The 13,706-nt window shown below is 36.8% G+C and overlaps 1 protein-coding gene across 3 annotated transcripts in view; it reads left to right on the top strand.

Moving 5' to 3' along the window:
• The first annotated feature begins 625 nt into the window (after positions 1-625).
• The window catches only part of WDR17 (WD repeat domain 17), a 57,437-nt gene continuing 44,356 nt past the window's right edge, over positions 626-13,706 (top strand). The window contains exons 1-3 of one of the 3 annotated variants that reach the window (XM_027676690.1): positions 626-701; positions 2,042-2,134; positions 8,851-11,151. In XM_027676690.1, the coding sequence (XP_027532491.1) occupies positions 11,041-11,151 (111 nt within the window). In that variant the 5' untranslated portion in view covers positions 626-701; positions 2,042-2,134; positions 8,851-11,040. The remainder of the gene's footprint in view (positions 702-2,041; positions 2,135-8,850; positions 11,152-13,706) is intronic. The other 2 variants (XM_027676692.1, XM_027676693.1) reach the window with 2 other exon arrangements.

The raw sequence follows: 13,706 nt of genomic DNA, 5'->3' as shown, positions 1-13,706 counted from the left end.
TCTCCCAGGCAGCTATGAGTAAGACAAGAGGGCATGGTCTCAAGTTGTGCCAGGAGAGGTTTAGATTAGATATTACAAAGAATTTCTTTACAGAGAGGGTGATCAGACATTGGAATGGGCTGCCCGGGGAAGTAGTGGATTCTCTGTCCCTGAAGATTTTTAAAAAGAGACTGGATGTGGCACTTAGCGCCATGGTCTAGTAACCGCAGCGGTAGTGGATTGTAGCAGTAAACCTGCATTGGGAGGAATGCACCCAGAGTGGATCAAGGGTTGGACTTGATGATCTCGGAGGTCCCTTCCAACCCAGCTGATTCTATGATTCAGCTGATTCTATCCAGTCCAGATGTGAAGCCAGCACTACCACTGTAACCCCTAATCCACTAATCCCTATCACCCAGCGCCAGATCTCAAACGACTCCTGAACACCTCCAGGGATGGTGACTGCAACACCTCCCTGGGCAGCCTGTCCCAATGCCTGACCACCCTAACAAGAGCGAGCCGGGGCTGGGGTTCGGCCCCGGGGAGTCCCCCTTCTCTCCGCCGGCGCTGGGGGCTCGGCGCCGCCACCGCGTTGCCCGGTAACGCGCTCCCGGCGTGTGGCTCCAATGGCGCGGCGGGGGCGGGCCCGCGGGTTGCCCGGGAGACGGGGCTGGAGTCGCCGGCGCCGCGGCGGACGCGCTGTGGGCTCTGCGGGCGGGCAGGTGAGGGCTGGCGGCCGCCTTGGGAGTGGCAGGAGCTCGGCAGCCGGGCCGTGCCGGGCGGGCGGGAGGGAGGGGTGCGGCGGGGCCGGGAGCGTCAGCCTGCTGCGGGGCTGCCGGGCCGCGCCGCCCTGCGCCCACCTGCGCTCCGGAGACGGAACGGCGCCGCGGAGCTCCCGGGGCTTCGGGCAGTGTCTGAAGCATCCAGGAGCGGGCTGTCGGTATTGTCGGGATTTTGCACTGGTTGGGGGACTTTCCTGCCGTATGTGTATCTGTACAGACGTGAACTTAAAATCGAGTAGAGGCGGAGGCAGCAATCTTTAGAAGAAGCAAGCACTGTGGCAAACGCCCTCCGTAGGGAGGGAGAGCTTCGGGCTTGTTTGTACTCTAAATGCTTTTTGTAGCTGGGACAAGTGTGGGAGAGGGAAGCAAAATGAGGCTTAATGAATTAAAAAAAGCATTCAAATACAAAAGCAAACTACAGGCTAAGCACGCAAAGCTTATGAAAGCGAATTTGAGAGAGCAGACTCTGCAAATGAAGAAATAATTTTTTTTTTTGTTCAATAAATTCCTCTGATACCTTAAGAGATGTTGCTGTACAAAGAGGTGGTCATACAATAATCTGAGAAACTGTTTTGGAAGGCTTAAAGAAGGCAGGTATGAAATCAAAGTCTGAGATCCTTAATTAGTTGGAATGCTGTAGTAAAGACCATAGTCCTGGATTTTAGAATCAATAAAGACCGTAGTGTCCTTAATAATGGGCTTAACCACTGCATGATATAAAACATAAATACTTGGAAATGTCCTTTTTGAGCCCCAAAACTTGTTGCAAGAGTATCCTTCTGATGGCCATGCACTTAGTATTTCAAAAACGTTATGGGCTAGGAAGTCCATTATGTCTCTTTCTGACTAATTCTAGAAGTTTTTTTGGGAGTGTACAGCTTCTGGGTTTATGCCTCATTTAAAAATTTTGCCATGACAATTTGCAGCTACTTGCTATTCATAAGAGCATTTCAGGGGAAAAATTCTGATAATAAACACGTATGGTAAACAATCATATGTTCTGCAGACTTTAACACAGAGTTATTTTGCATAAGTTATTCATGGGAAGACATATTTTCCATTGTTTAAAACGAAGTTCAAGGTGCTAACCTTTGCACTTCTTAACTCTTTGTAGTCCTAAACCAGGGAAAATGCACTTAGGTTGTGGCATTTCTTTCCTAATTATAGGCACAACTGTATAGGTTACTGATAGGTTTTAAGGCTTCTGTAAGAGAATAAGTGCCTTGCACAAATCAGTCTAATTAACTTTGTGTTACCATTATTTATGTTTTGCATATCAGAACTGCTCAAAAGCTTCAGTTTAAGACTGTAATCATCTTTAGCAAATAGTTGCAACCCATATGGAGACATGCTAATCTAAAGAACTTGCAAAGGTAATATGGAGTATGCATGAAATAATACCAATAATGCAAAAATTTTTAAATATCATAGCACCATTGTTTTACTTACTGATTTTTTGGTCGCTTAATAATTATTCTCCCTGACAAGGTATCTACAGTCTTCTTCCAGCTCTCAATGTTTCAATGTTTTGTGCATTCTGTTACACCAAATCTTGGACTCATTTAGTAGCTCTGGCTATTTAAAGGACCCATAACACAGTGATAAATTTGTCATTTGGTCATCTGCTATGAGGAAAATTTCTATATAGCAAGAACAAAATAGGAAAATCCTTGGTAAGTTTGACTAATGGTCCATTGAATTCAGTGCACCAGTATTTTATTTCCAACAGTGGTAATAGGAGATGATAACTAGGGAAAGATGATAACTATCATCACCAGGACTTGCTGGTGATGATATTGTGTAACTCACATAATTTGTTCTATAAAGCAAAAGATATACTTCTTGTAGAAGTAAATATCAATATAACATTTGAATTACAGCAACTGACTACAAGAACTGTGAATTCACCTGTAGGGTATAGGCAATTCAGTGACATTGTGTTACTTAGGCTATGGTAGCAGCTGAGCACTGGAGAAAGACAGAAGCTTTGTATAATATTCTTTTCCCCATTTGCAACCTATAAGCACACCTTGGCTGAATCCATTGGGGCCATTTAGTCCTTATCCTGTTCTAGCATAGGCTGGAGAATTTGATTTTGCTGCTTTGTGAGGGATTTATTTGGCTATCAGTATAGGCCTGTACAATTTTGCTGACTTTTTTTATGTGTTAACAGTATCTATACTAACTCTCAAGATAACCTAAAGTATAGAAACATGCCTCATCCAATTCTTTCTTGATTGGTGTTTTAATTTATGGTGATAACCTTGACTGCACTTTGTCTCTGATAAGTCTCCTTGTTACATTTTTTCACTTGGGCTATTTAGTTCAGTTTTCTGTGGGAAGCTGTGTGTAAGCAGACAAGTTGATAAGTAGTGATTTCTAAGATCTTCATCAGTGATGAATCTTTTTGTTTGTTGTCCAGTGCCTAATTTCCTATTTAATGATGGGAGAGGCTCTCAGAAGCCGTTCTTGCAGTGGAAAAGGATTGATGTCATCTTTTTTTTTTCTTGGGCTGTATATTATAGGTCTCGTATTGATTACATTCATACTGCTTATCCCCTACTTAATGAAGTTTTTTTCTTAATGCTTCTAGTGACTATAAGTTTGCCTCAGGTTCAGGAACCTTTACCTACCTTTCAGCCTATGTGACCAATTTGAACCCCACTGCTTAGCGTGTATGATATAAATTGATTTAAATAACACTTCTGTATCTCTAGTAATTACGTCTTCATACCAGGCTTTTTCAAAGCCCTGTATATAAATGTTTAAACTTATCTCTCTTGAATATGTCAACCAAACGTAGTGGATGAATGCCTGGTACAACAGTGTTAAAGTTCCTTCTGTGCTGAAAATAGCTTTCCTAACACATTGTGTATCTCTTCTTCTGTCCACATCCCATTGGTGGTTCATACTTTTCCCTGAGTTTATTACATCCTGTGTTTGACTGATTTTATATGGGTTTTTTCCTTTTTCTCTCCTTTTGACTGATTCCATTCTGCTTGATGTGCTACAGTTGTGTAGTTTGTACTCAATTTCATGGTCTCTTGAAACCAACCATCTCTATTTACAATCTTTTGGGGGCAGAAGGTGTAGAGTTTATTCCATCCCTTTGGTTTATATGTTTTAAGATCTGTTTTGTTTCTGTCTTAGATATAATTGTTGACATTTACTTGTACCATTAGGCAATGTGCTCTGTAGCCTCTTTCTCAGTGAGACATAAATGTCCTAATTGGATAGTCTGAACCCTAATCTCTTTGGTTTGATCTTTTGTATTCTCTTTTTCAATCTGGGTAAAGAATCATTTGGGATTTTTATGCTAGGGTTGATTGTATTTAAATTTTTTACCATAGGCAAATCGAGATCTAAGAGAACTATTTAATGCCACTATTTTCATTCTCCTAACTTCCTTTTCAAGTTGGTACCTGTTGTCTGAAAATACCTGTGATGGAGGACTGATAATGATGGAATTAATGAGGATATGTCATATCTCAGATATCAATTTCATAGATAGGTTTAGGTTCCAGGAAAGAAAGATTAAAGCTTCCACTGTCAGGAGTGAGGTTAGCGTTGTGAAACCTCTGTAACCATTTTTTGCTAACCTACAGCATGCTTTTTGTACTGAACTGCTGGCTCTGAACATGCACGTAGTTGTATCCCATTCACCTTTCCAGAGAATGGAGTGCAATCTTGTTGCAGTTAAAGAGTTTCTTATTTTGGAGATGGTTGTGGTGTCTGCTTTTTCAGGGTTCTTTCTGCCTTTATGGTTATTGGAGCACAAGTGGCCCCTGAAGTGTCTGAACAAAACTGTTAAATTGACTGCTCTGTAAAAATTCCTAGGCAGAAAATCTTGTGTTTTAGAACATTATCTTGGATACAACTTTTCAATAGTTGATCTGTTTTTCTAATGAAATCAACTCTTTCTTGCCCACATCCAGCTTTAGCCACTTATCCAAATCAGGAAAATTAAGATAAGATGATATACAGGTGGATGTCATCCCCACTTTGACTGTTCAACCTTTCTTACCTCACAAAATCCATTAATAAATACAGATGATTGTAAATATTTCCTCGAGTTTCACAGCTAGAAAGAATTATTTCTTTCCTTTTTTTCATTACTTTTTTTTTCTACTTTCAGTTTATATTGTCCGTGGTCTCGTTTGTGCTTCGGATGCTAACATTTTTTTCTGCTTAGGAAAGTTCTTGTTATGTGAGGAAGTGTTTATAGTATTTCATATATCTGCCATAGAAATGTACTTAATAGTATTTATTATTTAATTTATATTTAACATCCACATCAGCAAACTATAGTATAAAAAGTCAATATTATTATAAAAATATTTATTTTAAAATGTGTTCATTATCATTTCAGACAGGGATTTACACTCTTGTAATCTAAATTTACTGTAATCTAACATGTATCTGAAGAATATCTTAGAATGGAATGACTTAGCTAGAAATAAATAAATCCTATGAACATGATACAAAAAATACATGCAATGTGTTTCTTGGCATGTTAACTGTTTGCTGACAGACCAAACAATCAGCAAGTGACTCTGGGGTTTAGCTACCTGGCAGGTTAAACACTGAGGCACTTCAGCCTTGAGTATGTTCAAATTTTATATAAGTAATGAGTGTGAAAGAGAGACAAGTATTTTGGTTTAGATGTAGTTTTATGAATAAGATTATAATTTTTCTCTGTAAATATACTGTGTGCTCTTTTTGTCTTTTTTGGCCAAGGACACAATTGGAGAGATCTAACTTCCCATTTCTTAAATGTTGCAGGTATTCTTCACAGAATTTGAATGGAGGCATCTGTTAAGCTATAGTAAAAGTGGTTATATATATATAAATATACTCATTTTTTTTCTGAAGAGATGGTAATTTATTTTCTTATAAAAAGACTATAAAGCTTCATTGAATTTATTTTTAAGATCCAGTTATCCTTAAGAAGATACATGATCAAGTCCAATCCACTGCTATTGTTGGCAGCTAGAGCTTAATCTCCTCCATAAACTGATAAAGCTCAATCTTAAAAGTAGCTTGTGAGAAGGTTGTTCTAAAGTCTCAGCCCAGTGTAAATCTGGTGATGATGATGGTGTTGCATGTCTGTTACAAACGGCTTATTTTAGTCACTGTGAGGTGGCCTGGCTGTCCTGTATGTCATGCTCTGATAAATCCATACAGCTTGTTGGGAACGAGCAAGTGAGGGAAAAAATAAAAAAGGACAACTATTTAGAACCCTACTTATGTTTGTGCCATTAGTAGCTTAGTAGGAGTAGGGGAAGTCTGGGGAATTCTAATTCTTAACTGACCTTGTATGACATAGGATCACTGAGGCATAGGTTTGCAGTGTCACTATTGTATGGTTGGTTATTGCACAGCTTTATTCTAAACACTGTATTTTAGGATTTATTTTAGGATATTTAGCATCATTACATGCTTCATATTCTCAGTGTACAGGTTCTTAAAGCGCTAGTTAATAAATAAAACTGGAGGCTTTAGCAGACTTCTTTACTATAGATATTAATGTAATGAATTTACATAATGGCATACAAATTATTAAACTAATGAATTTTTATACTTTTATAATTTAAGAAAATTTTTAAGTATTTTGTTCTTGGGTTATTTGTTGTGTGTTTTTGTTGTGAAGACATTCCTATAATGAATTTTGTGTCTTCAAAATGCAAAATCATAGGACGTTAATCTTTAGTAAATCAGTAGTTAAGGTAGATAATTTTTAGAGCTACGATGGGACATATTGTGAAATTATGTCTGCATGGATTGGCAGAGAATTTTGTCATGGAACTGAGTACAGCAAAAATAAAAATTTCTGAGGTGTAAATATAGTGATTAATTGAAAATAATTCTTAATTTTGAAATATACATAATGCTGCTGATTTGTGGCAAAAATATCTTAAAAAAACCCGAGTTTTTAAAGACATTAGACAAATGTCTGAATATTTCTCTTTATAATATTTAAGCAGAAACAGAAGCAGTGGGTTAGAGATGTATTTGGAAAAAAAGAAGTGCATGCTTGATTTGTCACAGTATAACAACTACGGATTATTAATTAATAGCACATTTGGTGGTAGAAGTGGGATATCAAAATAGAGGTTTCTTATCTCTCTGCCATTCATGAAGATCTTTTTTCACAACTGAAGTGCATTACTGTCTTCAAATATTGCCAGATAACATGGGAGAATAGCATTAGTTTGTTCATTGCAGTGCCATATAGGACATTATTTTCAGATGTAATCTTTCATCCTTTGTTTTCTAGGTAAACTATATATGTATGTTTTGTTTAGGTGCAGTTTTTTTAGTGTGCAGAAACTGAGGCCACTATAGACTCCATCATATCCTTTCAAATTCTTAAGGTCATGTCTTTGTGGAAAGCAAGGTAGTAGCTTACTGTCATAATGAACAGATATCTGTACTGGAGTGTCCAGAAGATCAGCTTTCATATGAAATATAAATAGAAGATAACCATTGATTTATTTTATTTTTATGATTTTTTGGTGGGTAGGGTGATTGGTGGTGTTTGGGTTTTTTTAGTTCTTGACCATTGTAGCACTGAGCTTTAACCACACGTGATGTTTGTATCCTAAAGCACCACAGTTTACATCATCACTTCCATTTTTTCCTTCTGGCTATTTTGGGATTTTTGTATTTATGCCTAGTCAATCTGAAATGAGCTAAAAGGGGTATACCTAGTTCCAAAGGGAGGATTGTGAAATGTCTACAGCACAGGCTTGATTATAGAATATCTCAAATTTGAAGGGATGCTTAAGGATCATCGAGTCCAACTCCCTGTTCCTTGCTAAACCATATGACTAGGAGCTCAGTGCTCAGTGAACTCTGAAAGGTTAGTGACATGACAGCTTCCAGATGGAACCCAGTGACCAACCATCCTCTCAGTGAAGAACCTTTTGCTAATATCTAATCTGAATGTTCCCTGATGTAGCATCATACTATTTTCTTTTATCAGCTCAAAAATGAAACAATTGTTTCTGCATCAAATGAATATGATTTTTTTTTATCTTCTTTAATTCTTTCTGGAATATTATAAGTGAATTTATTGGGCAATCTATTGTAAGGCTGAATACACCTTGAAGATATCTCTTCTGGTCTGATCTATCATAGTACATTTTGTTGTCCTTACATTGAGAGCAAAGAACACTTAACTAGAGATACCAACTGGACTTTAGGTTAAATGCATACTCAGTTACTTATGAAACATTTAAAAATATTAACCCTAATTACAACAATTTAAGGAATAGAATACTTTGAGATTTTTCGTATTTTTATTGTAATAAATAGTACACAAAGCTTTATTCATCCTACATGTAGGTTTTATTATACCCGTATGTCATGGTTTAACCCCAGCCAGCGACCAAGTGCCATGCAGCCTCTTGCTTACTCCCCCAACAGCAGGATTTGGGAGAGAATCGGGAGGGTAAAAGGGTGCAAGACTCATGGGTAAAGACAGTTTAATAGGGAAAGCAAAAGCCGTGCACACAAGTAAGCAAAACAAGGAATTCTTTCACTACTTCCTATGGGCAAGCAGGTGTTCAGACATGTCCAGAAGAGCAGGACCCCGTCATGCACATTGGTGACTTGGGAAGACAATCATCACTCCGAATGTCTCTTTCTCCTTCTTCCCCCCATGTTATTTACTGAGCACGATGTCATATTGTCTGGAATATCCCCTTGGTTTTTTGTGGTCAGCTGTCCCTGCTGCATCTCCTCACAGCTTCCCATGCACTTCCAGTCCCTCTGCCAGCATGGCAGTATAAAAAGCAGAAAGGGCCTCACCTCTGTGTAATCTGCATTGATTATAATCTCTATATTGTCAACCCTGTGTTCAGCACAAATCTGAGGCACAGCCCCATACCAACCACTGTGAAGAAAATTAAATCTATCCCAGCTAAAACCAGCACATTATAGTATAGTAGTTTTTCCAGCACTTGGAGATGAATGGTGGAATAGGCAAAAAAATATGACAAACCCATGATGCATTTGCAGCTACTAGTCTTTCATATCTTTATTTTTCATGTATAATTTAACACAAAACTTTTTAATTTATTTACAGGTAATTGTAACAGATTTTTTAAGCAGTTTAATTTTCCACACGCTATTGTGAGAAGATTTGAATTGCATCTGTACCTTTGAGCTGAAGATATTACCAGTTAAATGAAAGGATAATACAGTATCCATATTCATTTAGGCCATGCTTCCCTGATGATCCTGAAACTAAATGTTAATCACAGTGTTTGTCTGTCTTGAGAGACTAATTGTTTTGACAGGTTGGTATAGACACTAGAAAAGTCAGTTCATATAGATGATGGTGTAGCTATAGGCATAACAGAGAAGCAAGTTCGTTACTGTTGAACTACTTGTAATTCTTTGATCAAGATTCTTAATGATGCAATGTGCCCTTATGAGAAGACAGATTAACCTGGAAGCAAAGACTTTCCTAAGTATGCTAGTATTAATTTATTTGAAACCATGATGTTGGTGTGTAGCAAGAAGAAATTATGGTGATATGTTTTGTCTAGCAATTTGTAAAATTTTTATACATAGGAGTGGTACATCAGTCATATTTTTATCCTTTAGTCATAGAACTTGGATATGGTTGGGGATTTTTTTCAGCAATGTGATTAGAGTTGACTGAATTAATCCTATGTTTCTCGTACAGTTTATCAGACCATGTAATAATGTGCACTTCGCATTGTTTGAGCCAAAATCTCAAAGGGCAAGTTATTTGAAAAATTTCAGCAATACAGTGAGACTTCCCCTCTCTGTGTTCTTGTGTCTGTATCCATTTATCTGGAAGACTGTATAAGCACAAAAAAAATCCGATAATCTTGAAATGCTAAATATAGTGAGTGTCTGGATTTAAATATTTATTGTTTTGTGTTTGTGGTTTGTATTTTTTTGTTTGATTTTTTTCCCTGGGATGTCATAATTTCCAAGAAAGAGGTTGGAAACCAATAGTATTGCTGCTTTTCTTTATTCCTCTGCTGTGTATGTGGAAATGTAGCTTGCTTATACAATACCCTTAATGGAAACCACGTGTGCTGGAGTAGGACAGGTAATGACACCGAGTTGCTCTGTGGAAATGGTAAGTAATGTTCACCACTAACATCAGGTTAATAGTTGGTACTTTCAGCTGTTCTTTTTCTATTTTGCTTTGTTCATTTCTTTATTAAACAATTGACTTAGCAGTTTTTTGCATTTATTATATTACCGATTTTGGAAATCAGCTTGTTAATCCAGTACAGAAAGGCAGAGGTTGTCTGGATTCTGAGTTGCTTAAGAAACTGGGTTTTTCAGATCTTCATAATCTCTGTTGAGGATCTGATAGTTGCTGTAATCATACAGTCAGAAAGATTTGTATGAAAATGTCTCCTAAACAGCACAGCTGATGAAGTGTGCTGCTGCAGTACCGAAATGTGGTGTGAGCAGTACAGCCTTTATTCCTCTTTTTACCTTTTGTTTTCATTGCTATAATGCACTGTGAAATTTAATATGAAACTTGGGAGCATACTAGCAAAGGATACTACCTGTGGAAGGAATAAATGCCATCAGATATGTGAAACTCTTCTGAGAGAGAAAAAAGAAACAGATCCATTTTGATGAATTAGGTAAATTGGGCTTTTTATATTTCCCAGCCAGTGCTGGTGGCTGTAGCTGAGCCTTTCAGGCTCTACCAGCTGCGAACAATGGAGTTGCAGATCTTTTTTTCTTTCTTTTTTTCCCCCCTTTTTAAAAAAATGTTAAACTGATGTTTGGCATTCGTGATAGTTTTGGCCCCTCCTACTGTGCCAATTGAAACCACTCCCCACATAACCGAAACAAATCATTCCCCGTGACTCTGAAGATAATTTACATTTCAATACAAGCTTTTATGCACTGAACATTTCATACAGACATTTCATTTAAAAAAAAAGAAAGAAAGTAATTTTTAGGAGACAGATAAGAATGACTCAAACACCACCTTGTTTTCAGAGCTCAGAAACACAGTAAAATCTAGAGCTTGAAGCACTAGTCTGCTTTAATATAAAACACGCAAATATATAATCTGTTTATTGTTTTAGTATTGATTTCTGTTTTCCATTTGAAAATCCAAGACATAGAGCATTTAAATTGCTGCTACAAGTATTTCAGATTTATGATTTTAAAGCTTGTTAATGTAAATTCATATCAGAGTTCACATCTGTTCTTTGAGTAGGTTGTCGTAGTGTTGAGTAAATTTTAGCAGAGAACACATTGGACTTATATGTGTTCAGGTTCTGTATTTTTTATTTCAACTGTGCCTTCTGTCATGGCTTGGATGACTTATATTTCTCACTGGTTTGATGAAGACGATTGGTATGAAGGACAACGACGAGTAAGAATTGTTTAAATTAAAATTTTCTCTTTTACTGCTTTTATATTTTTCTTCTTTAAGCTGCTGTTTATTATATTGATAGTATCAAAAAATATTTCCATAGTGGTACTAGCAAGGGATTTTTAGTAGTTTTAATGAGGTCTTGAATCCTGGGTAAAGCACATCCAAAATGAGATTTTTGAAAATTAATGTTGCTAGCTGGATAAAAGGTACTGGAAGTTTGATGGCCACCTACTTGCATTTTTAGGTTGCGTAATTTAATTAGTAATTCTTTAATATGTAATGAGATGAAAATCAAGCATTTAATTTATTGTATTGGAGGAATTGATATAGCTTGCATGGAGTAAACTAAAGTAGTTATAAGCAGTAATTGAGTAAAACAAAAATATTTGGGAGATATTAAATGTGTCTAGTTGTACCTTGGATAGCTGTACGTTTTTATTAACATGTTTCTGAGGAGGGTGAGTTGTTACTATAGCAACATGTGCAGGATATCTTTGATTTTTTTTTAATGTTTATTAACTGCATGCCTTAGGCAAGCTTAGTCTACAGCTGCTTTTATAGATTTATGATAGGAAGTGAATATAAGTCTCATATATTTCACTGTGTTAAGCTCCTTTATGGAACCATTATTTCTGTGATTTCTTTTTCGTTTCTATACTATATTGTCAGCTAACAAATTGGAATGCAGGAGATGGTACTGAAACATAAACAGCTGCTTTCATTGTATTATTGTTTATTACTTGATAATGCCAGTTATATGCTTGTAAGTATAAAAAACCGGCAGATTTTAATACTGTTTCACTGTTCTTTTTTTACATGTCACTCGTGATATGAATGTTTCAGATGTGGAGTTACCTTTTAATAGCTGTCATCAGGGATTCAGGTGTGAGATGTGCCAAGAGGTAACTTTATCTGACATCAGAACTACCTTGGCAATTTGTACACAGAAAAGCAATCTTCTGGTGATTGGAGGAGTTCTGAATTGAAAGATGAGAACAAAATCTTATGGAAACTCTTAGATGCTTCATACTGAGATCAGACATGGTTGTATATATCTCTTTGTATTACACACAGTATTTGCAAACTAGATTTCTGATACCATATAGACCATAGACGATGCTAGATGTGTTTTGTATTGATTAGATGTGTAGTTTAGCATTCCTGATGATGTATTTTTAGAACTGTTAGCATTTCTGCTTGCTTTGTTTTGAATCCAAGTATTGGTCTTCAGATTAATTTGTTAAAGTTGCACAATAAAGGATATTCTAGTTAAATAGGATATTCTAGTCTAAATTCTGTAGTCAAGACAGTCAAAAACACTCCTCTCTGTAAGGCTTGTTCTAAGTTATGGTTTTTTAATGTTGTTTACCTTAGATTTTCTAAGCAGGGTATCTATCTTGGATTAATGTATTTGGGTTTTATTTCAAGTGTTTGTTTATGTGAAATACAGTCTTGGGCTGTGATTTCAAGTTTCAAACTTCAGAGAAAGGTCCACAACCTCTTCCCTTGTGAAGCCAGAGATCCTGTGGTTAAAGAAATTGTGGTAGTGATTTGGGTCCAAGTTTATTGTGGAGGTTTACAATGGCTGTGAACACTAGTAGAACACTTTTTCATATAAAATGAGCTTTTAAATCAAAGTATTCTTTTCCTAGTCATTGTCTGGATAACGGAATGCACGCATTTTGAACACTTGGTAGGTTACCATAGGCTAGGAAATGTCATCTGCAAATTCTGGTTGTAATAGTCTAGCCGAGGCTTCTGGTATTTTTGAAGAATCTTGTTGAAGTTCAAAGCCTTGTCCAAGGCACCCTCTTCCTGCCTCTGGTTAATCTTCTGATTCTCTGGGAGCTGTAGATGGCCTGTGTTCCATGAATTGTATACAAAAGTGGAAAAAACTTTCCCAGTTTTTGCAGAGAAGTGTACAAATTGTCTATACTGCTTAGTGGTAAACTAGCAACCAATCTGGTGCTTTAGCAAGTAGTAGACTACCTTGGTTAGATTTTGCTGGAGAATATGTCAGGCTGCACTTCTTTGTCGAGCAGTACATGTGTAAACCTATACAATTATTCTACATTGTTTTACATTGTGACTGTCATTATTAATATAGTCAGACTTAGCTCATCTTTTGCCCAGAAGCAGTTTCTTGAAGTATTGTGTATCATCTCAATCAGACTATGTAGAGACCTACACTAGTAACTGCAGTTTGGTACATCACATCAAGAACTGAAAATTCGTTAGCATTTTGCAGCATTCCAAAGTAGGAAGAATTTTTTTTATTTTGTCAAAATTTTCACGGTGTAAGTTTTCTATTGGCTTTTAAGCTGCATATATACCAGAATATTTCCAGTTCTCCATTATTTCACGGGTCTGGACAAATTATGATAATTTAATTTCTTAACATGGCTATAATGTGCTTGGTGGAAGAATTAATTATGTTTAATTATGAATATGTTATTAATGAATTAATTATGTTTATGTTATTACATGAGACTCAATGCTATTGAGGCAGGCATTGTCAGGCAGAAGTTTACTACTGTGTCTTGCAGACATGC

Source organism: Neopelma chrysocephalum, unplaced genomic scaffold, assembly GCF_003984885.1.
Source record: "Neopelma chrysocephalum unplaced genomic scaffold, ASM398488v2 Primary Assembly neopelma1_42, whole genome shotgun sequence".
Lineage (NCBI taxonomy): Eukaryota > Metazoa > Chordata > Aves > Passeriformes > Pipridae > Neopelma > Neopelma chrysocephalum.
The sequence above is the reverse complement of the archived record's forward strand: the minus strand, read 5'-3'. Positions and strand labels throughout refer to the sequence as shown.